At 43.6% G+C, this 25,506-nt stretch overlaps 1 protein-coding gene across 1 annotated transcript; it reads right to left on the reverse strand.

Annotated features, from left to right (window-relative positions):
• Positions 1-43: 43 nt before the first annotated feature.
• rpgrb (retinitis pigmentosa GTPase regulator b) lies at positions 44-25,506 on the reverse strand. Its single transcript, XM_064327115.1, has 17 exons — positions 25,381-25,506; positions 24,457-24,582; positions 23,697-23,789; positions 20,327-20,389; positions 19,345-19,503; positions 16,218-16,367; positions 15,163-15,321; positions 14,468-14,623; positions 14,014-14,138; positions 12,909-13,100; positions 11,789-11,975; positions 11,267-11,376; positions 9,031-9,096; positions 3,086-3,304; positions 2,490-2,538; positions 1,733-1,851; positions 44-1,174 (listed from the first exon to the last, which is right to left on the reverse strand). The coding sequence occupies exons 1-17, from the start codon at positions 25,409-25,411 to the stop codon at positions 974-976; spliced, it is 2,205 nt and encodes a 734-aa protein (XP_064183185.1). The 5' UTR covers positions 25,412-25,506; the 3' UTR covers positions 44-973.

Consider the following 25,506-nt stretch of genomic DNA (forward strand, 5'->3'; position numbering starts at 1 on the left):
GCTCCAGAGAACAAAAAGGCCAGTATGGATGTCATTGCAAACATAGAGTGCCTTTCATTTATTACTTTATAATTGAACAAATTGAATAGGTAGTGATCCAGAATACTGGAGAGTTATGTTTTCCAATTACTTTGGTAAAGTGAGTGGTGGACTGATTCTTTGAAAATTTGACAGAAAAAGAAGAAGTGGTAATGCATACACTAAGCAGTTTGTAATGCAGAAACAAAAAAATTCTACACATTTTCTGAAATATTACCCACTGTGTGTTGAGTTCAATAGTAGAATAAAATAAAACAAGAATGATGCAAATGTATAAGTATTTTACTGTTACCAAATTGAAACACATCCAAACTGAATAAATAAGTTAGTGAGATGATTAATCAAAAATACTTTTGGACTTCACAAAACAAAAGCAAAAATTCAAATTATGTCTCCCTGAAAAAGGCTCTAATACAAAGTTATTAAAGTGCCATTGTGCATCAAGATTGTTCAAATCCATTATAAATAAATCAGTTCCCTTGAAAAGTTTCACAATTTAAAAAATTCAGTACACACTTGAAAATCACTAACCTACACAATATGATGACCACTGCTCTTGAGTATTGTACATATTTACAGTTTACACAAATACATAACAAAACTGTAACAAAAGCATTAAAACAGTGTGTTTTTCTGTGGGGAATGGATCAGATTGGGTACCGGTCACCACTGAATGAACTATGGTTGGGTTATATGATCTTCCAGAATGTCTTCCCTGTCATGAACAATAACAGGAAAATCACTAATGTGCAACTGCTTAAAAGCTTAAGGACTGATGTGATTTTGTGCAGATTTTAGAAGCGTGTGATCTAACGTTAAGACAGCACCACGATTGTAAAAATGAACATTGTAGTCATTAACAGTCCAACGAAGCGGCTTTCCGTTTGATTCTGTCCCCACAAGGCACGTTGAGTGGAACACGGGCCTCCCCGGGTCAGAGCAGAGTGCAGGTGGCAGAGTGCGAGCCCTGCCTGCCGCCGGAGTCCGGCGCTCTCTGCTGCCCTCTAGGCAGCGGCTGAGCGTCACTGCGGCCGATCTTCCCCAGCAGCTCCTCGCTCCTGGCCTGGCCCTCGGCCGGGGCCTCGCCCCCCCGCTTGCCCTGCCCTGCCGCCGACGGCCGTTTGAACAGAGAGATCTGCCCCGGAGGGTGGAGAGAGGGACAGGGACAAGGGGCAGTTATAACCTCAGTGCACTGTCTCTGACTGTACTTTATAGAAGGCAATATGCTCCAATAAACTGCAAATGTGGAGACTTTTAGGAAAACACAAGGACAAAAATTTCACAACAAAGCATTCAAAAATTGCAATTACTGAAAGCGCCCATAATGTGTGCATTTCCAAAAAATATTTTGTGAAATGCTGAAAAGTTTTTTTTATCTGATCTTGATTAAATCACATGTATACACTTTGCAGGACATCCCATTTCTGGAAGGGGCTGTTTAAATGGGATTCTGGGAAATACGATTCTTCTCCATTTTTGAGGAGTAAATTTTTTTTGAGTTCTGACTTTAAAGTCAGAATTCTGAGATTAATGTCAGAATTCTGCGATTAAAGTCAGAATTCTGCGATTAAAGTCAGAATTCTGAGAATGAAGTCAGAATTCTGACTTTAAAAAATTGCACGTGGCCCTAATCCTCTTCCGTAGTAAACAAACCTAAGCTGCAGTTTCTACTGTAAAATTTTCAGAAACCTACCTTTCGACCAGACCCAAACAGGCCTCTGGATTTCACCTCTTTTGTGCCATTCTCTGACCTCTTATTGGAGTTTGGCTTTACTTCTGTTCCTGAACTGTTATTCTCTTCAACTTCAGAGGCTACAAAAAAAGATACATTACTATTATCTGTCATCATTTCGGGCCAGTAAAATGCTGATGATATTCCTACTGTTAGCTGGTTTACAGTGTTCACCATAATTATAATGTAAATATTATTTACCAAGCGTGCTAAGCAGAAATAATCACATTGAAATGTTTTTATAATACAAGCATTATAATCTGTTTCTTTATGAGCTCAGGATATCTGTCACTGATTTCACACTGCAGCCTTCCTTAAAGATATATATCAGTCCAAGATGGAAATCGACAGATTTTAAAAAAATAAGCTAAAATTGTGATAGACTTAAGGAAATTGAATGTACAACTTTTCTAAATTATGATGACATTTCACAGCAGAGTATTTAAAAAAACTATACATAATATAATGCCTGAAATGGGAAATAATTTGAATATTTGCCCAATAAAATCCAGAGACTTAGTAGTATTCTCAGTGACTGAAGTCCTAAATTTTCATCTTGCCCTCATTTTGAGACAAACCCCTGTGATGGACGTAGACCCCAGGAATAATATTTGACCTTCCCCCCTAGCTGATGAATTGCAAAAATAAACAAACTGAAATCAGTATTTAACTCAGTATTTAACTTGTGAGAATATACAAAAATATAGAAATAGCTCACCTTTCTGCACACCATCCACAACAGTTTCTTCTTTTATGATTTCAGATTCCTGAGGATAAGAAATGGTTGTAGAAAGATAACAAATCAAAACGGGAACTGCCATGGTAATACCTTGTGTAATAATCCAATATTTCAATTTAATGATGTTTGAAAGGGAAAAATACTGCCATTTACATGTACTGTACTCATCCATTTTTCACATATAGACATTACACATGTACAAACAGAAAGTAAGGTTGCAGCTATGCACAGTAAATAAACCAGGATTCTCTAGGTAATTGACTTTGAGAAAATGAGTGTTAAATGCAAACTATTTAAACTGTTATAATATATTCATAAAATGTCCTGACATGTAGTTTTAGTGATCGAGCAGTCAATATTTCTCAATATTTCTCTTACTGGTTTCAATGGGTGAACCACTTGTTATTGCCCTACATTTAACAGATACACCATATCAGTGTTGCCGGCTTAAGAAATCTTCATTTTTTGAGATCAAAATTAGTATCAGAAGTTGGTATGACAGTGTAAGATAAGGCAGCACCTTCTCAACGTGTACACCAGGGAGAACACAGGAAGAGTGGAACTGTGAACTGTACCTGGGTTTTAGTTCCTAGACAATGGTCACTGTTCTCAACTGGATGAGTCCTTGTCTCTCCCAGCTTATCCTGAGGGTCCTCTGTTTCTGCCTCATCTTCATTCTCCTCTTCCCCTTCCTCCTCCTCTTCCTCCTCCTCCTCCTCATCTTCTTCCTCATCTTCATCTTCCTCATCCTCTTCATTTTCCTCACTCTCCTCAGGTGTTGTATGCCCAATTTCCTGTTTAAGGCAGCAGCAACCATTAGTCACAGACAGCAGAGGAATGCAACAGCTGTTTAAAAGAAAAACGCACCCCATTTCCCTAAATGCCTGTTGTTCCTGTATGTCCAATGTGGTAGTGCAGTGTAGTGGTGAGGTAACTGGGCTTAGAAAATTGTAAAATTGTGGAAGTTGCTCTGATAAGACCAGCTACTAAAATCCAATAACATAATGAAATGCTAGTTTATCTATGAAAAAGGATACAGCTTGATTCACTTTCATAAATTCATGTTTTTTACAATTCTGTCACTCATAACTAGTCTTCTGATTGAAATAAAATACCCATCAACTGTTTAACCACCATCTCAAAGACATCACTGACAAAGACTGTACAATAAACCATAGGGGCTTCAGGTAAAGGAAACATGGAAATGGCTGTGCATGAGTTTAAAAGACAGGAAGTCTATCAACATGACAACCTGCTCGCCTTAAACCAACAAATATTCACATGAATATGTGACTGATTTAAAAGAAGAAGAAAAAAACAAGTAGGCAGGAGCACAAATGATTATACTTTTCGTATTTAAACAACATTCCTTCCCACCTACATCATCGGGAGGAATCTGCACTTTAAGGAACCCCATAAACTAATGAATTACAAGCATCTTGCTCTGGGTGCTGGCTGCAACACAAGACAAACAAGAACAAAGTTCTTTATGGGATGATGAAGGGGCTACCGCTACCGGAAGGTCACACAGGAAGGAAAAACAACTTTAAATTTGCAGGGTAATACGACTTAAAACTAGATATATAGTCCCAGAAGAAGCAGTTTCCTTACCAAAGGTCCAAGTGATATAATTACAATAGCACAGTATATTATTGTTTCCCAAAGGTATAGCAAGCACTTCAGCTTCAGAACTGAAAGTAGTGGTAGAGGTAGTGGTGGCTGTATTAGTGGTAATGGTAGTCTATTTTATGGCCAGTTAGGAATTCTGGGGTGGAGTTTGTAGAATTTGTGGAGTTCCACCAAAGTTTTCATAATTGAGCTATTATATTTTTATAACCTTCATAGCTCAAAAAGTATGAAGAATATCACTTAACAACATACAAGCAATGGAATAGGGGTCAAGGAGTTTATAGAAGTGAAACTTCATATTTCTATCTTACTGTATGAGGCTCAGAAGAACTAGAATAAGAAAAATAAGAATTAAAAGAAGAACAAGTAGCAGTAGTAAAGATTATGCAGAAGAACAGTAGTTTGCACCTTCAGCAAAGCAAACTGATAGTTCAGGGAGTTAAATCTTCAACACTACCAGCTGCAAAGCCACCGGTCCACGTTGGGGCTATGACCGGCCACTCACCTGTGTTTTCCCCATCAGAGGGAGCGAGTGAAGCTGACAGCTGTAAAACACAGGGAGTAAACAGGCGTCTGTTTACAGCACTCGGGAATACAATCAAAGAGGAAGGACTGGGGCAGCCAGGGAACCCACGGAAAGCCAGTAACTGAGCATGGAGTCTGCCACCATGGTTCAGGAGGCTGTATGCCAAAATAAACTGTGTTCCCTATAGCACAAGATGCAGTGTGCATTCAAGTTTAGAAGATACCACAGTCCCAATTCCCCACTGTATCACTCCCTGCCCGTCTCAGTGGACCCAGGTACAACAAGCATCACTCACCAGTCACCAGTGTTAGCCAATACCCTCATTCAAAAACAACAGCCCTGGCTACACTGGATAATGTTCTCATCAAGCACTTGCTTCCTCTAAAGGGCTCATTTTTTACAAACTGCCAGTTCAGGGCAGCGGTATACACATTCCTTTTTCTTCACTTTCTTCCTCTTCACCTTCTGCTCCTTCTCCCTACACCTGTTCTTCACATGTTCACCTTCTTCTTCACTTTCATCCTTGTTCCTCTGTGTCCTTCCTCCTCTGGATCCCTTCCTTTTCCTCTTCTTCTTCACCCCCATTTTCATTGTCCTCTCCCACTTCTTCCTGATCTTGTTCCTCTTCACCAACTTCCCTTTCCCCTTCTCCTTCTCTCCCACCCTATCCTTCTCCCTTTCTCAGCATCGTCTTGCCCCATTCCTTCATCCTCTTTTTCTTCACCCTCTTCATTCGCCTCCTCACCCTCTTCCTCCTCCTCTTCCTCTCCCTTCCATTTAGCCTCTTCCTCATCTTCTATATCCTCTCCGGCTTCCTCTTCTACCCTGCTTCCTCGCATTCTCGTTGTCTGCATCCTCTTCCTCACCTCCTCCCTCTACCACTTCTATGCTATGCTGCCCTTCTTCCTCCTGCTCTGAAACTCTCACCATTCCTCCCTTCCTTCCTCCTCCTGTTCAGTCTCATTCCACTTTCCTCTTGCCTCAGACGCACTCCCATTTTTCTCTCCTACTTCTTTCCTTCTTTGTTCTTCTTCTCCCCCCTCTTATCCATCATCTTTTCATAAACTCTACCATTCGTATTCCTCCTGGTTTCAATTCTGTCTCCATCTTTATGTTTTGCCTGCTCTTCAGCCACAATCTCCTTTTTAACCACCTCATCACCCCCTGCCTCTTGGGTGCTGGTGGCTCTTTTCCTCAATTTAAGGCCTATGGGGGTTTTGCTCTTTGGGGCAAAAGACATATCCAGTGGCTTGCTACAGCTGACAAACAGTACTTCAGCCTTGTTAAGGCCTGGTGGATTAGTTCTCTTGGCTTTCTGATTTACATTTAACTAAAATTCTTCTAGGTGTGCTTTGCACCTCAAAGCTCTTCACTTTCCATCTGCATGAACTCTCATATCTCTGGGCTTTTACTTTGCTTCCTTGGATTTGCTTTTTCCTTTGTCTTCCAACTTCCACTCATTTAACTTAATCTTCCTTTGGTTTCTTAGCCTCTACAGGTGTGATTTTCACCTTTGCAGGTTTGCTTGCGACCTTTACATGAGTGATTTCCATTTGTTGTTTAGATTTCATTTTCACTTCTGTTGGCTTACTTTTGTTTTTTCAGAAATGCTTTTCACTTCCCTGGGTTTACTTTCAACTTCCTTAGTTGGTGTTCCACTTTTGATCCTAACAGCTTTAGCTTTAACCACCTGGTTTCCATTTAACCTCCATTTAAGGCGCAGCCATACCACCACGCACTCTATTCCTGCCAACTGGCTGAAGTTAAGAAAGTGTGTGCTTGGTTAGTACTTGGATGGGAGACCACCAGGGAATACTGAGTTGCTGCTGGAAGTGGCATTGGTGGGCCAGCAGGGGGCAATCTGCCCTCTGGTCAAATAACCCCCAATGCCCCAGTTCAGTGATGGGGACACTGTGCTATAAGAGATGTCGTCTTTCGGATGAGACGTTAAACCGAGGTCCTGACTCACTGTGGTCATTAAAGATCCCATGACACTATTCGCAAAGAGTAGGCGGTTACCCGGTGTCCTGGCTAAAATCCCAGATCTGGCAAAAACTCTCGCAAAAACTTGCCACGTAATCATCCCCTGATTTAATTGGCTAAAAAATGTTCTCTCCCTCCAGTGGAGCTGCTCAGTGGATTGTGGTTGTACTGGGCAGCTCCCCGGTGTGAACGTGTATGAGTGTGAAGCAGGGCGTTCCTGCAAAAGAGCATCCGTGCTCAGCGAACCTACCCTGGGTAAATAAAGGTTAAATAAAAAAATAAAAAACCTTTTTCATTTTGACCACAACCACTTTACCTTTGACCTCTACAGCTTTGCTTTCAACACACGAAGGTTTACTTTTGGTCTCAGTGGTTTTACTTCTGCCCTCCTCTCATCAGGTTTATCCTTGATCTCAACGGGCCAGCTATGGACTTTTGTGCTCTTCACTTGATTGAATGACTCTCAGGCATTACGTGACTGCCCGCATTTTCTGTTTTCCTCTTCTCTTCTGTGGATTTGCTTTTAGTCTCTCTCTGTTCTGCTGCACAACTGGCAGGCCGGTTTTTTCTCTTCTGTCAGAAATTTTGTTTTCGACCTCACCATACCAGCTGCTCCCAGATTGGGCTCTCCCTCTGGGCTCAGTGGTGTTGGGCTTTCCCTCTGGGCTCAGTGGTGTTGGGCTCTCCCTCTGGGCTCAGTGGTGCTGGCTTTGGGGCTCACAGGATATGGCTCTTTTGTCACTGTGAGAATATTCTCCTTGCCCCCGCCAGCATTCCAGCGAGTCCTCTATCGAGGCCCCCCGTTTGAGCAGAGTTCGGGACAACAGAAATCCAAAGCCGAAGCCCCTCAGAAGCTCGGCAGGCAGGGTCCATCTGGGGTCCAAATGTGTGCCCCTCCCTGGAGGAGCCCACTCATGCGCCCTCTTAACCACTTTACCACACCTTTTTCACAACTTTAACAGTCTTCCATCCCACCAGCAGAAAGCAGAAGGTAAAAACTGGGAGAGCTAGAGAAATGAGCGAACAGGCAAGGAGGCAGATAAGTGCTGAAACTCAAAGCTGAAAAACAGAGAGATGAAAGTCAAAGGCACAGAAAAGTGGCTCAGAAATGAAGATGAAGAAAGAGGGGTGACGGTAAAAACACAGCCGCTCCAAGCAAAGCCTGCTGTAGATGAAAGCCTCTTCTGTCTGCTCTGAATTGACTCTGTAATCCTCTCTTTTCAAAAGTTTTCTTTTAAGCTGACAATTGTATCATTTCCCCCAAACAAAGCTTGGGAAATGGGAAATAGGGAAAGTATTTATCCCCCCAACCCAATCCCTAAGGAAATCCAAAGTGAGAAAAACACACTTGAGGAGCTGGTTTTTGCCACTAATTTGATAGCAAGGTCCACGATTCCACTCAACAGCCGCGTTTCCACCAAAATTACCCGGAACTTTCAGTCCCAGGAACTACTTTACCAGGAACTAAAAGGTTCCTTCAGCCAATGGTTGTCTGCGTTTCCACCGGGGTCTAAAGTACCGTGAAGATTAGGCAAATTAGCCCACTGACGTATGAAAAAGCGACGTTGTCGTCGGTCCATCTGTCATCTGATTTCTTCTGTAACCCCATACTACCACCGAAGTAGCCTACATTATTTTATAATAACCGGGACAGCCCGGAGGGGTTTATTCCACTTATATACAACGGGTTACCAACAATGACTATATATGGTTACTTTTGTATTTATTGATTTTCATATATCCTCTCAAACACATTCATTATGTTTTTATGCGAACATTCGCTTTCATGTCTTGACATCCGAAGCGACAGAATGCATTCACATTTATATGTATAACTGGCAACAACAGCAGAAAACATGCATGTTAATGAATGATACATCACTGAGCGGATCCTACGCATGCTTTTGGGTGGAATGAGCTACTCATAACAATGAAACTGCCATCTATTTACATGATTCAATTCACCACACATGTAGGTAAATGATGAGCCTAGATGGGCTGAAAGGAATGTATTTATCATTATGTAATATAATGTTACTATGTTCTCAACCAGCTTTGCTGAGGGTGTATGGCATATGCTGTCATGCATCTTTATGAAATTTCTGAAGATTTCGGAAACAGCGCTTTGCAGTAAAATTAAATTCAATAGTGTACTTAAGTGCATGTACTTCGAAAGACACAGAAAAGCTTAACTCAAAACAAATACAGAACTGTAAAAATCACAAATCACAGTTCACCGTGGGTTTAACCAAGACTTAAGGTCCGCAATGCTAGTAAGAGAGTAGAGCGGTTGCCTTAACAGACTGGTTTTGGTAGCATAAATCACACCAACAGAATCAGCAGCACTTCCTGTGCTTTAGGTCTTCTTGTGCTCAGACTCACCTTATCCTTCTGAACAGGTGAGAAGGTCACGGTATTGTCCCTGGGGTCCATCTTCATCACATGGGTCTGTCCCAAAACAGGAGTAATGTGAGAATTTAGAATTGCTGTCAATGACTAAGAAACACTGAAAAATTTAATAAGTTACTGAAATGGAATGCACTACAATATTAATCAAGATCAAGAAACATTATTACATTACAAATATACAAACTATTTATGCATTCAGTCATTACATTTTTTAAATATACACTGCTGTGGAATAAGTTTATCATTGTAATATATACATTAAACATTTAAATGCAGTAAAGTAGGAAAAATTGATATTAAAATATAATTTTTATATCTTTAGATTACAGAAAACAAGACAAAGAATAGTCTTTAGGGTTAAAAACCATAAAAACCAGATACGACGGAAATGAAAAAAATAAATAAATAAAACTGTAATGAAGCCCCATAACGCCTTTATAAAAGTACAATCAAAACAATAGGACAGCGAAGCAGGAATAAAAAATAAAAAAAACAATAAAATAATACGTAAATAACCTCAGTGAAATTTTTAGTCATCCCAATTTAAAAAGAGGCTCTAATGGGCCTGTACTACGGGAGACTGTTCCAGAGTTGCAGGCCATGAGTAATAAAAGCAGCCTTTTCTTCTCTTAAAAGCAGCCTTCGGGACACAGAGTACGGGAGGCCAGGCCAGATTGGTCAGTTTAAGTGCTCTCTGGTTTTACGGCACCAGCATGTCTGTTATCAACTTTGGTGCCATTCTGCTTTTGCCCTATTTTTCTTACCAATTTAGAAGTTCTTATTGTCATAATCAATTTCTTTTAGCCATGTTTCAATAACCATACCATTGCATTTAACAAGATCTATATATAAATGTTTGCCATTACATTGCCAGAAAAGTCCACATTTACATAAATTATATTGTAGTGTATTCCATTACCATAAGATTCATCGCATTACATGCAATGAACAACCTTTGTATTTTTTCATTATGCATGATTTTAATCTAGAAAATTGTTTGTGTGTTTTTACACAACAGAAATGGCTTCAAAATTATGATAGGTAATTGCTGAATTTGAAATCCAACACCTATTATTAAAAATAAAAATTAATGAATACTGTTCTATAAAAATTTGTAATATTTCATAAATGCAGTTCAGAACTATAAAGACTGGCTAACACCAAATACTGAGAACAAAACGAAAAATGCTATTTTTGAAATAACGCACCCCACTTAATATCAGCAGATAATGAGAGGGAAACAAGAGTGGTGACATAAAAGCAACCAAAATTATTTATCGCCATGGTTACTGACATTTAAGAGCACTCCTGGGCAAAGAAAAGCACTTTCCTCAGCAGAAGTCTGTTTTTAAATAATGAAATCCTTTTCTACTTAGCACGGCACATTAGGAGCATCCTGGCCACTTAACTGACCACTATGAGATAAACAAAGTGAGCTAATGACTGAGAGCATCCGTCACATTAGCCCCCGTCTCAAATATTGCATATGGACTTCAGTTTCGTCGGATGGACAGCGGCTAACAAATTGTTTTTCAATTAACAGGAATTACTCGTCAAGGTGATGTGCCTTCCTCTCTACAAGAATGGATGGGGGCAGTGATCAAGTCAATATAACAGGAAATGTTGGACAATAAGCAGTTGCCCTGACTGTAATAACGTGGGTGCACACTCCCAAAGGCTCTCAGAGTGCTGGTCTAGGGCCAGATTTCCCCTGTATTTTCCCATATAGCAGCCTAATTAACTGTAAGCAAAACTGATCCTAGATCAGCACTCCAACCGTCTGGGTGTGGGGGGGGAATACCAGGGAGAGGTAGTGACAATGACAATAACTGCTGTTCTGATGGTACAACACGATGCAACACTTTACAGTCCAGAGACAGGAAACAGAGCCGACATAGTAGCGCCTAAATGCACCACGCTGTTTTTGTGAACCGCAAAATTAGCCTGCTAGGAGTCTGGGTTCATTTCCTAATTTTACATTTTTGCAATTCGTCATTTTTTGATCGCTTTCAGATTGCATGAGCCTTCGGGCCTCAGTGCCAAGTCCCAGCCACGCTAATGCGAAGCCTCTGGACACACACATGCATGCCAGCCACCTTGTGTGCGCCTAAACTCGTAATAATTTGGAGAAGTTTAATTAGCCGCTCCGTTTGGACTCCTGTGTCTCTACCAGACACAAGGGAAGGTGAAAAGAGTAAACAGCACTCACCATGTTAAGCAGGTCAGTGCTGTTCCCGAACTCTTTCAAGCTCTCACTGTCGTCTGTGTTTTCGCCAACAGGGGGCTTCTCATCCGTGGCTTTTTCGTGAAGCAACTTTCCTGTAATTGGAATAATGTGTGTCAGGCAACAGGCACCAATAACACAGCAGTGATTCAACAGACTATTTTGACTGGGTGGGCTAAATCTGAGACAACATTCCTTTTACTTTCCTTGAGTCAACAGTTTTGAAAATGCAACATGGAATATCAAGAGGATTTCCCATTCATTACATTAAAATCCATTTCCTGAACTCACTGAATTGACATAGAATCGACCCAACCCTGGTTCCCCTTGGGAATTTGAAACAAACACACGGGCATGGATCTGTGGTAGGAACCGGAAAATACTGACCACCTAATGAGAACATAGAGGCATAGTTGTCTTGTTTAAATAATGACAGATCATTGTTCCTGCACTGTCATACTCAAATGAGAACAGAATTAACTCCGCCGTTGATGTCAAGTGCAGTACCGTTCTTGGCAGACAGAGGGTCCTTTAAGGGGCGAATGCCATTCCGGATCTTTCCATCGGGCAGGTCTCTGGGGAGGCGTCTGGGGGGGAGGGTCCGGATGCGTGTGGGCAGGGAGGCGTTCAGGCTGGCGGAGGTGAGAGGGGGCAAGGTGCGGTACATCAGCCCAAACGGCTCTGGAGATCGCTCCTGAAAGACATTATAGCATCGCTATTATCATCATTACTCATTATCATCGGCCAGCCATTCTAGTACAGAGCAGTTTACACAGGAGTCCTGACAGAATAACCAAGTTCTAACAACAGAGCATGTTTAGTAAGCACAGGAGCCAGACAGTGAACAGACACAAGCAACAATTCTGCAGTAAACAGAAAGTACGCACACAGACCGTAACACTGATTGAGATTTCTTACTATATTATGTGGTTGTATTAATTAACTATTCAGTTACTCATAAAAGTGCATAGTTCTATAAATGTGTTTTCACTGGTTTTTCAGCTCTTCTCTTGGTGGTTTAGCAACGCAGAGAACAGTGTACCTGCCATTGGAACGACTATTGGGTGATAGAATGCTGACCCCTTGTGGAACACACATAAAACTGACACTTGTGTTAAACTAAGCTGGGGTGTCCATTTATTCCGATAGCTCCAAGAGTTACATTTCTCACAGCGACTGTCAAATTATTCTCAATGCCAGAGCCCTTCTTCAATAACGCCCCCTCTCCCTCCTCCCTCCCCCATCCCCAAAAAAGCCAGCACCATTACACACAGAACAAATCAGGCAACAGATAGGGTTTTCACACTGTTTAGCCCTGGGGTAAGAGTACTCCAGAACATTCATAGCCCAGGGCTAAAGGAGCCATTAGCCCCTAATCTTCATTTCACAACTGCATCACGCTGACCTTACCCTGGGGTTATCTTAACTTCCTGGTGAAAATGTTTGTTTAAGAGCACAACTGTAGTCATAGAGGGCAAGGGCATGATTTTTTTTATCCCACCCAGTTACTTGGACTTAAGTACCTAAACAGCTGTTTATGCTAATGCTGCTATGCTAATCGCTCCTATATCAAACTACAGTAAAACTGTTTTTACCAAACACACACATTCAGTGACTGATGACCCACCCTCTCCCTCCGCCGCACCCGTGCGGACAGGCTCCGGTTCAGGGTGCTGGAGGCGAGGCTGTCCCCCAGGAGCTCCGTGTGGGACTTCTCCAGGTAGCCGTCAATCACATCGTCCTCCTCCAGAGACACGTCCTGTGTGTCCTTGGGCCTGGGCGTGGCCAGCACCAGCATGTGACAGCCACCGCACGCTACCTGGATCACACGCACACACACACACACACACACGCACGCACGCACGCACGCACACACGCACACACGCACACCCATACCCATCCACACACACACACACAGACGCACAGACACAGACACAGACACACACCCACACCAATTCACACACACACGCACAGACACAGACACACGCACGCACACACACACAGACACACACTCATTCCATCCAACCACACACAACAACCCATACCCATCCCCCACACACACACACGCGACAGACACGTCACACACACCCCAGACCATCCAACCACACACGCACAGACACACGCACGCACACACACACAGACACACACGCACGCACACACACACACCCATCCACACACGCACACACCCATCCACACACGCACACACCCATCCACACACGCACACACACACCCATCCACACCCACATCCAGACACCCAGACACACACACACACACACGCCAGTCAGCATGGCAACCGATGTCTCTTAGCATGACCCGGCATGCATAAAATTCAATGGAGCTTGCCAGCCACCCCAGAGTGCATTGCTCTGAACACCACCCAAAATGTTTAAAAGCTACCGAGAGCAGAGCTGTCTGCTTGGGCAGAGACCTTCACTTCACTGCAAAAAACTTATTATCAATAAGCCAGGAAACATTGCAGAAGGGGCATAACTAATATATGGCTTAAATGTTACCATCATCACTGTCTGCGATTGTGTACTATACACTGTACATGTTCTGTACACCGAGCTGCCCTCATGGCCAGGGCTGACCTGGAAGAGAGATTATATATTTCACTCCTACATATGATTCTGGCAGCTTAAATGCAAGATAAGTAAATGATAAAGAGTCCCAAGCAGCACTGCAGTGCGGGGGATTGGCTGGCAGGTGGGGAATGAGAGGCGGTCGCTCACCGTCTGCACGCAGTATCTGAGGAAGCGCGGGCAGAGCGTCGGCTCAAACTGGTTGGTAAAATTCTCCTCTCCCAGGCCCAGTTTTCCATGCCTCCCGTCCCCGAACGTGTAGAGAAGGCCCTTGTCTGGAGCCGGAGCGAGAGAGGGAAAATAAGAACCCGTCTGGCGAACGGCTCCGGAACGATTGCATTCGATCATGGCTAAACGCCGCTGATTGGCTTTCCGCGCCGCTGAACGCTCGCTAACGGAGCGGCGAGAGAGCTTCCCCGCCGCCGCCCCCGTCACCTGCATTCTCGACCGCTGGCGCTAATCGAATGAGCGATAATGGAAATGAATTCGATCCGAACAGCTCTCTCCGGGGCGCGCGAGCCGTGCGAGGGGAGGAGGCGACGCGGGGAGGAGGCGGCGCGGGGAGGCATGGGGAGGCGCAGGGAGGCGCGGGGAGGCGGCTTGCCTGTGATGACCGCCGTGTGGTTCTCTCCGCACGCCGCGTGCTTGACCCGCCCCTTCCGGAAGTGCTCCACCGCTCGGGGCAGGGGGGACTCGGAGGTGAAGGTGCCGTGGCCCAGCTGCCCGAACTGGCCCAGCCCAAACGTGTACACGTCGTCCTCTGGAACGCAAGAGGGGCAGAGCCTCAGACTGGAGCCACGTTAGGAGGCCAGGCCTGCTGAAGGGTCTGGTTATTACTGCAGCCTGAAGCCAGAGACCCTCAGGGTGTTTGGCTCCAGGCTGACACTGTGCTGGATACTATATGGTCTGCAGGTATTCAACAAGGCTAGATGGCAGAATGGCCTGGTCATGTCATTATGTACCATTCATTATGTAAACTACCTATGTAGAACACACATTGTTATCAAAAAAATTCAATTTAGCTTAAAAGCTCTTTGTAGGGACACAATTAAAACCAGTATGTACACATGAAAGCCATTAACACAACAGCAAACAAATCAAATGACTCTGCAACCATGAACCGCGAGTCGGTCGAGCAGATCCATCTTTTTTCACTTCGACTCAAGATCTGCCATGCTGAATCTCAGACCACAAAAGCTGTCAGAAGATGGGAGTTCAAGCTGAAAAAAACCCCTCCTGAAAAAGCGTGTAAAAGTGCCTCTTGGGCCCGGTGGTATTTATTAGGGGCCTTTACTGTACCTGTGAGAGCCACGGTGTGCCCTCCTCCACAGGCCACCTGCAGGACCCCGTCTGGAATCGCCGGCACCATCTGCGGGACCCTGTGCTTGTCCAGCAATTCGGGAGGCAGGCCCAGCTTCCCGTTGTCGCGCTCCCCGAACGTGTACAAGTCCCCGTCGGCTGCAGCGGCGACAGGAAACGGGGAACAGGGCCTTAATCACAGGGATTCAAGCCCGGGTCCACAGGTATTCCTACGTGTCCCAGGTCCCCTTGCAAACAGTCCTGTCACTTAATCAATACAAAAGGGTAACCTCTTTCTAAAGACATCATTGGCCACAGCACACTACAGGAAATGGAAGCCTCAGCTGTTGAACTGAGCCGACTAAACTGAAACGATCAAGCCCTACAATGAATATGGACAATATAAATATCTTCTGGCAGAATGTGGAATTAAGGTGGTAAATAATCCCTCATTAGATTTTTGAAATTAGAAATTCTAATCTATTTAAAATCAGCTGACAGCTCTTTATAATTCAGGAATCGCAATTAAGGTTGGAACAAAAGCCATCGCACACGGGGATCCAGGCCGAGGGCTGGCGCCTTCTCAGCACTGCTGTAGTGCGCCGTAATGCATTAGCCGATTCAATAAGGATGCGCGGAGGCAGGGTAAATAATAGCGCTAGCTGAGGAGAAAGAATGAACCCAGAGGCTGCTAAGTTTCTTTCAATAGCACTGCTTAGAGTCAGTGAATCACTGGGGACAGTTAAACAGCGCGCGAGTACATCCATATTCTCCCTGGAAGGGTTGGACGCTACAGCCATCAATTTCCCCCGCGCGTCCGCTAACACGGCGCGGCGGAGCCTGAGAGCGGGAGGCGGAGGCTGACAGCGGGAGGCGGAGCCTGAGAGCGGGAGGCGGAGGCTGAGAGCGGGCGGCGGAGGCCGAGGGAGGCGGAGCCTGAGAGCGGGAGGCGGAGCCTGAGAGCGGGCGGCGGAGGCCGAGGGAGGCGGAGCCTGAGAGCGGGAGGCGGAGCCTGAGAGCGGGCGGCGGAGGCCGAGGGAGGCGGAGCGCCGTACCGGTGACCAGGGCCGAGTGGTAGTACCCGCAGGACACCCAGGACACGGGCCTCCCCACAGCCACCTCCTGAGGGGTCACGGCGTGGGCCTGAGCCCCCAGGCCAATCTGACCCTCCGTGTTATCGCCCCACATGTACAGCCTCCCGTCCTCTGGGGAACAAAGCAACAGAAAATAATAACAATCAATCATCATTACATTCATAATAGTACTACTACTACTACAACTTCTACTACGACTACTACTGCTACTACTAATAATAATAATGGTGCCAAATTGTCAAGACCTTTCATGCAATACACTGCAGCCCTAAGTGCTTTCAGAGAGAAAGCACACAAAAAACAGAGCAGTGAATAGATAATCAGACCCCAGTGCTAAAACATGGTAGTGATAAAAAACAAGACATGAGACAAAACCATAAAACATACTAAAGAGAAACCATTTAGGGACATTATAGATAAATATAATACAAAGCAAAGCAGCTAAAAGCCAGGATAAAAGGTGTGTCTTCATGCTTTTTAATCCACACTTGCTGCTTCTCCAATGTTTCTTGGCAATGTTTAGATTGAAGAATAAACAGATATATAAACACAGCACAATATTTAAAATCTATCATTTAAAATAATAAAATAATCATTTAAAACAACATACAGTATATAAGCAATAACATATAGTGACGAATACAATTACATTTGCTTACACTAATTTAAATTCAATAATTTTATTGTACCAGCATTTTTGGCTGGACCGCAACAGCGGAGCCAGCCCTACAAACGTGTATGTCTGTGACTGACTGACTGACTGACTGACAAAGTTACACCGCGCATGTCTGTGACGTCGGCCGGTTCGGTCCAGCCATATACTGGGTTTTAACCTGGTCTTGTTTCCCCAATGCTTGCACTCACTGCTGACACCGCTGTCAACCAAGGGGAAAACAGCCAAGCACACACTCCCTTCCAAAACATGTGGTGCCCTATTTCAGAGTTGCTAAGTGTAAATTTTAACATAGACAAATCATTTAAAAAAAATTTTAAAAAATACATCAACAGAGCTTGCTGAAAGACACAGAGTAAAAGTATTACTTTTCCATCCATCCATTATCTATACCCGCTCATCCTCAGCAGGGTGGCAGGGGAATGCTGGGAGCTTATCCCAGCATGCATTGGGCAAGAGGCAGGAATACACCCTGGAAAGGCCACCAATCTATCGCAGGGCACACACACCATTCACTCACACACTCATACCTATGGGGAAATTTAGAGTGTCCAATTAGCCTACCTGCACGTCTTTGGACCGTGGGAGGAAACCGGAGAACCCGGAGGTAACCCACACGGACATGGGGAGAACATGCAAACTCCATACAGAATGGCCCCAAGCCGGGATTCAAATCCAGGGGCGACAGTGTGAGGCGACAGTGCCTCCAACAATGCCTCTGAGCCAATAACACGCAAATCTTTTCCTGAGAAATGAAACGAGCAGCCGGTTGCCAGTTGAGTTAAGCCTGATTTAAATTTCGTCGCACGACCCCTTTCGACAAGTGTCGCGCGACAAAAATGATGTTCTGCATTTATACTTCGGCAAAGGGCAGTGGAGAGGGTTCTGTTGTCTATGGTAACGAGACAGCTGATTTTTACATCCGTGAAAACATTGCGGCGCCCGGTGAAATTACTGAGAAATAGGGGAGGAATAAATTTTATATATACTTTTGTTTAAAACAATGATGCAAACTGAAAAAAGACGACGGTCTGTCACTCAGGTAAATTGAAAATAAAGACATATCCACGACATTGAATTTTGATGTTCTACTTGGCTGCCCAATCAACACTGTGCGACAAAGTATGAAGTTCTCAAAATACATAATTTTTGTCATGCAACGCTTGTCATAGGGGTCATGCGACAAAGTATAAATCAGGCTTTACAAAGAAGAAATGGCTGACTCTGTTGTTAAACACACAGCTCCACTAGATATCCAGCTACGCCCAATCAGCACTAGAACAAACAAGCCCTACAATCCATCTCAAGAGCTGAGTCATAAAAGTCATGGGAAAACAAGAGTGAGCACTGGTCTGGCTTTCGGTCAGTGGAGAGAGCGGAGGGAGTTGAAAGGACTGAAAAGTGGCGCACGGTTGGCTACCCTTCTTCTCGGCTGGTGACATAAGCCAAGTACGTTAAAGCAGGACCAAAAACAACATTTGACGATGACATTTTGCTTTCTTTAGCCAAACGTTATCGCTGATCTCATTATTCAGACAGAACCCTGACAGATTAGGGAACGCTAGGGAAACAACTCCACAGTCAACCAGTCCCTGCTCGCTTGTGTATTTTTTTGCCTCCATTTATAAACAGCTTTTGCATTTTTTACATCCGTTAATACAGCCGGGTACTGAGGCAAATCAGCTTAAGTACCTTGCTCAAGGTATAGCAGTAGTGTCCTAGACTGGAATACAACCGAGGTAACAAGCCCCGTTCCTAGCTCATTGTCCTAGCCCTGCCAAAGGCATAATTAAAAGTCAGTTGTCAGTGTGTTGTGGGGTTAATGTTAGCCAAAACTTTAATGGATAGCCACTGTCCTCTAAAAACCACTGTAAATGCATTTCCTGTAAATCCACTTCCTTTAGTGTTGCCTCATGTACTCCATTTGACTGTAGTGACAGTTAAAACATTTACATAACAAGAACCAATGCACCTACACACACCTAACACACACGTATCTTACACTATTTGACCGTCCAAAGCAGGTCTCCCATGTTCCTTGTGTCTCTAATTCAAGAAGCTTACATTGATTAACTCCATAGAGGCACAATATAAATAGCCAAAACTGGACAGAAATCACGGTGCAGGAAAAACTCTGCATCCATGTCCCGCGTTCAGGCATTCATATTTGCAGCACATTCATAGCATCACCAAAATAGCACAATGAGGCAGCGTTTGAATTTAAACCTGGTCTGGATTCATTTAAAACGCATTATTGACCATCACCTGACGAAGACCCGGGCGCTGGACAAAACATTGATCATGTCGTTGTGGCAAGTGATAAGCCACCGGTTTAAGGAGCAGTGGTGCTGGTGGGTGGACAGTGCTTACCTTCTCCAGTCTAAGCAGAGCCAAAGGCGGGTGAGCAGGTCTTACCTGTGAGAGCCGCGGAGGTGTTGGACCCTGCTGCCAGCATTCTGATGGGAGCATGGCTGCTGAAGAAGTCCACCCGGTGGAAGGACGTCTTCTCTTCACAGTCTCCAAGGCCCAGCTGACCCTCGCTGTTGCCCCCAGTTGTGTACACGTTCCCCTGAGCTGTGATACGCAGGCATTACCACCATATCGATGAGTGCCACACCCAAGGCTCCAAATTATGGGCGTCCGATCTTACCTGAGGACGGCTAGAGTGGGTGCAGACTGTTTTTCTTGCCTGGTGCTAAAACACACCAATAAACGAATCAACTAATTACGGTCTTGGATCAAAATTTGGTGGTTTTAGTGGCATTATGAAATAGAAGCCAGTCCCATACTCTAGCCCTTCTCGTATAAGACACCAGTGGTACTTTCAAGTGATCCTTAAAAAGGTTCTTTAAAAAAAAGTATTATTTTCAATCAGTATACACACACACACACACACACACACACGTACAATTTTCACATTTCTTCCTTCTTCAGCTTTTCCCCTCTTTCTCTCCAATTTGGAATTTCGAATTGAAATATATCAGCTTGTGGCTGCAACCTCTACTATCGATCTGGGAATACAGACCGTGCTCTCCTCCAAAGCACGTGCCTGTCTGTGCTCTCCCGAACTGACAGGTGGGCTTACACAGACATGAGTCAGAGGAATACACTTCATGTGCAGCTCAACAGATGCCCTTGTGGGAGTGGCTGGTGAGTGATGACACGCTGTTGACCTGGGAAATGAAACCATCCCATCGCTTGGTGGCGCTAGAGCCAACTGTGCGCTGCTTTGCATGCCTGCCGGCACCGGATTCAAAACCAGACCGTGGGGCCCGTCCGTGTGCTAGGACACTACCTTAACAGGTTGAGCCACCCAGCAGCCCACTTTTGTTGCCACAATTTTGATTGATAAACATCTAATCACAGTAAAAGTCCTAAAATAAAAATGTGCACTTACATGTGTACACTATCGTGTGATTTCTCCCACAAGCAGCAAGCTTCACCTTCTCAGACTTCAAGGCTTCAGAAAAAATAAAGAGCAGAATCATGATTTTAGATTATGCATCTCCACAAGTTTAATTTTAAAAGCTATATGAATGAAGAAACTGCTAAATACTCATGACTGTTCATGAACAGATTTGACACTCAGACACCAAGGTATATTTCTATTTTGAAAACTGTAAACTGAGAGGTTCAGGTCTAGAATTCAGAAAAAAGTAATCACACATTCTTTGCACATATGTTGAGAGCATGGAAAAATGAATGTGCATCTGAAAAAAGAAATGTATTTTTTCTGAAGAAAATGGCTTTTGTTAATACCACCTGAGATGCCCTCTCCCAGAGGAGCGAAAATCCACTGTCCAAGCAGAAATTAACCCGTGAAGCCACAGGCTATGTCACAGCACAGATGTAGCATGACTGCAGCTCAGTGTTCTGATGCCCACTGCAGTTTCTTACATCCCCTTTTAACATTATCTTTTTAAAATGAAACAAGACAACTGTTTTTGTTGACACTGCAGCCTTTCTACTCATTGTTCACATGCACCTCAAAACTGCGGTCACCTATTTCAAGAGCTTTGGCACACAATATTATGGTTGTCATGTTGCGGCAAGAACAGGCGAGAAAATAGCACTTAGTTTTCCCTTTAAGAAACAACACCCTATAGCACGGAGGTGCTGATTGGGTCTCCAGTGCATATCTAGCCGTGTTACAGCACATTCAGTCCACATGTGGAGGGAGGAAATTCCTAGATCTGCATTTTTGATGTGCATCAAACTAAAACGTAGCCTAATTCAGTCAGCATAACAGTATCATATGCCAATATACAGGGCTCCTTACTGAGAAGAAAAAAGACCCTAGTTTTAGGCTTGAGTGTACTGCCATTTCCTCATAATCCTGTGTAAAGGCAATGCAAAGCAAAGATTAAAGGATTTACATTAAAAAATAATAATAACTCAGAGATTCCTAAAGCCAGCCCTGGGGGACACCTGTGTATGCTGGCTTCTCCTCTGAGGGTATAGCAATTTCCAGAACCTAATGAGCTATTAACTCACATGCTACATTATATACACCTGAGGGACTGTGACTGGGTGATTGACAGGCAAAAAGCACATTAGAGTCATAACTGCTGAAAATCTGGATTTATTGAAATCTAACATCTGGTCACTGAAATCTAGCATCTGCCTGTGGCAAACAACAGCTTAAAAAAAAAAAGACAATAGCAATCAGGGGACAGATCTACACACGCATGCTCTCAGTTACCTTAAATAATTAGGGAAATGGCTAAAACAAAAATAAAGCATTCTCGGGGGTCACCAGGAAAATGTTGGGAAGCCCTGAAATACTCAATTCCAAAAATATGCTAAGCAACAATGTAAATGTAAAATATACTGCATCAGAGGTGCAAAAGTCCAGTCTAGAATTGCCATTGGGCGTTTGCTGTCATTTTGGTCCAAGAAAATATTCTGGCTTAAAGGGGAATTTCAACATAAAATGAATTTCTACTTGTAGCTGTTACCTAGATTAAAATGAGCTCTCAGACAGCTCTCAGCCATCTCTGCCTGTAGGGAGTGCTGAGATATAGCCCCAAACTAGTGCGCATGCTCCAGGTACCTGCTTAACTAAAGACTACAACAGGCAGGCACTTGCAGTCAATGGGTCCATCAGTCCATCAGACATAGCCAGTCACAGGCTGTCGCTCCTACTGAATACAAGCGGTTTGTGTGATCAGTTCAGGTACTCTACTGCTCAAGTTCTACCAGATATAAAATGCCGCTCCAGGGGGGCAAAATGCATGAGTTCAGCGTAACTAAGATTTTGAATAACTGAATAAATGATTTATGCAGTTGACTCACAGCAAGCTATTTCAGACACGGTCATGACTTGTGCCATATCTGGCTGTCATGATAATAAATCCGACAATAAAAGACATTTATGGGCATGCCAGTGGTGAGAGAATGGGAGAGAGGAGATGATGGCATGTTTGTTTGTTTTTTTTAAACAGCCGTACAACCCAAAAAATTCAGATTCAATACTGTATGTATTTGTATCTATATTATCTACTTTATGAAAAATGTCAGCTTAAATAAATCATTGGGCTGGCAGACTAATTAAGAACGGAAATTGGAACAAAATTCTAAAATGGATCACCCCTGCTACAGAGGAACGTTATGAGGAAGCGCAGTGCCGTTTTCTCTACGGTACTGCTTAAGATCTGTGGGAAAGGACTATCCAAGAACACTCCCAGCAACAGCCCACTCCACTGTCACCCAGCCGTGCTCCAGCCTCCATAAGCGCACTCAAACAGTTACACATTTTATGAACCCAAGAGTTACCTTGGAAACGGGCCATTCTGGCCGTACATTCCTTGATCTAAAATGCTACTCAAAACAGCCTTGTTCCTTTCACAGTGCATTTAAGAAAAGATTGTATCACCATTTTGATCACAGCACAGAGAATGAAAATAGGTCTAAAAAAAAAAGACTAATTAATTCCTTGCATTTATATAGTGCTTTTCTCACCAGCCGGCAACTCAAAGTGCTTTACATACTGAGGGGGAAACTTGCCTCAACTAGCACCAGTATGTAGCACCCCCCTGGGTGATGCACGGCAGCCATTTTGCACCAGGTGCTTCCCACACATCAGTTTAGGTGGACGGGGAGAGAACGACTTTTAGCCAATTAAATCAGGGAATGCTTAGCAGGCAGGTTGAGAAGCCAGGTTGGGAATTTAGCCAGGACACTGGGGAACCCCCTACTCTTTCGATGAGTGTCATGGGATCTTCAATGACCCCAGTGAGTACGGACCTCGGTGGAACATCTCATCTGAAAGACAAAGTCTCCTACAGCACAGTATTCCCATCACTGCACAGCGGCTTCGGGGTTTAGTTGACCAGAGGCAAGATCGCACCCTACATGCCCACCAATACCACTTCCAGCAGCAATTTAAGTTTCTTATCCTAGTACTAACCAAGCCCACACCTGCTTAGCTTCCACCATTCAGCAGGAACAAGTTACATGGTGTTATGGCTGCTGGCAAGGATGAGTTCTGATTCTTTAAAAGAGAAATTGCAATTGTTTATCAGCTTTAACAAAGCAGCAAATGTATATCAGATGGCTGTGGCATTAACCTGGTCTCTTGAAGGGGACTTTTGCACTTTTTACAAATAAGATCTATCTAAATTTAAAGATACTTTCTGTTGCTTGCAAGAGACACCCATCATCAGCAGCAGCTGTGGATGCCAGCAGAACAACAGAATACACTTGCTGCACTTAGCAAAAATCTTAAAACACAGACAAAGGGAGCAACAAAATTCAGCATGACTCACCTTTCACACAAGTGGGCTTGTTCACTGTGGTCTTTGTTCCCAGGCCAAGCTGGCCCCAGTTATTACTGCCAAACATATACAGCTTGCCATTGTCTGTGGGGGCCAAAAAAACAACACGTCTGAAAATGTGAAAATAACGTCATGAGCTGCTGCATAGGGGACACTCACTTCAACCATTAATCCCATGGAGATTCAAAGTTGAAACAAGAACTTGTGCAGGCACAATTCTAAAAATGGCACATACACCCGTTTTAGAGATGTAGAATAAGTTGCCTTTGTTTTACCATTGAGTAATCTTGCATGTTCTTTGCAAAGACTAAAGGACTGGTGCTTCCAAAGACATCTTTATTTGTGTTCTGTGACTGATCATCTCCAAACAGTGAATACAGTAAAACAAACGTCAATGATTATTATCAGCTCAATATAACAGACCATGGCCCACTTAATTTTACAGAAACTATCCGTAGGAGTGTGTGAATTTACAATACATGAAGACAACAAGATAACAACTGTTATAACTGATTAGAAAGGTGTTCTAACCGATTAGCTATACAACCAGTTTGGCCACTAAATAAAGGCTAATTGAGGTATATACTCATGTGATTGTAGCGGCCAAACGTAATGTACACTGTGTATGCTAATCCATTTCAATAGCTAATGATGTACAAAAACGCACATGATCACTCCATTTGGATAGATACTAGACTGCAAGTTACAGTCAGGACAATCATTTTTAGAAGAACACTGCTCTGCTTGTCACCTGTTATCAACGCTGTATGTTCATCCCCACATGAGATCCGCTGGGGTGTGTCATTTTTCAGCCAGAATTTGCTGGGTACATTATCGGCAAACTTGCTTTTACCAAAGGTGAAGACGGCTCCAGATTCTGTTGAAAGAGAATTTTAGAAAAACAATACTGTATATTAAGTATGTCGGTATCTAGTAGGTAGGCTAATTACACTCACAAACAAATCTACCATAAAAAATGTTAGTTAACACGCTACATGGCTAGATGCTTTACTAACTCTAGCTAGTTTAACAAGTCTAGCAATCTAAAAGAGGTTTTTGCGAACGTGCACTTGCTTGTGTTGACGGTAACAGCAATAGATTTCGCTTGCAGTCATATCTGTCCTGCATGTAAGCAAGTCAGGAATTCTTCACGGTAAGAAGAACTTTTACGACAACTGTCAGCTTATTTAGCTAATAAGTTAATTGGCGACTAATTATTGTCATCTCGGTAGTCCAGCCAACTACGTCGGAAGTCCAAACACAATTTATAGCTACCCTTATATTATGGCTGACATTACATTAGCTCAGTAGCAACAAGTCTAGAGATTTTAGATTTATTGCAAACCAACTCCTTTATTCGTTATGAGAGATGAAGCAACTAGCTAGCTAGCTAACCAGCTTACAATAAACTTTTGAACCAAAACAAAACACGAAACAGCAGAAGTTCGGTCCTATTAAATAACTTAGACTAGCTAGCTAATTAGCAAGCTAGCAAACTTACCTCACTAGATAGATTAATGAACATGTAACGGTCCTGTGAACAAATTTCCCCAGACAGGCAAACAATACTGATTTTCAGCTGTATAACGTAAGACGAAAGATGATCTAAGCTCCTGCTGTAATGTTAGCTAACTAGACTACAGTAGCTTACGATCAAGCTAGGGAGTTCACTTACCAGGTATTTCGTCCTCCGCCTCTCCTGCCATATTTCGAATGCACCCCGTCTTGTTCTTGTACAGATCGGTGGCTTTGGCTCAGTTTTGTTGCTATCGGAGACGACCCGGAAGTAAACATAATTTTC

The sequence above is a fragment of the Anguilla rostrata genome, chromosome 3 (assembly GCF_018555375.3).
Source record: "Anguilla rostrata isolate EN2019 chromosome 3, ASM1855537v3, whole genome shotgun sequence".
NCBI classification, from domain to species: Eukaryota; Metazoa; Chordata; class Actinopteri; order Anguilliformes; family Anguillidae; genus Anguilla; species Anguilla rostrata.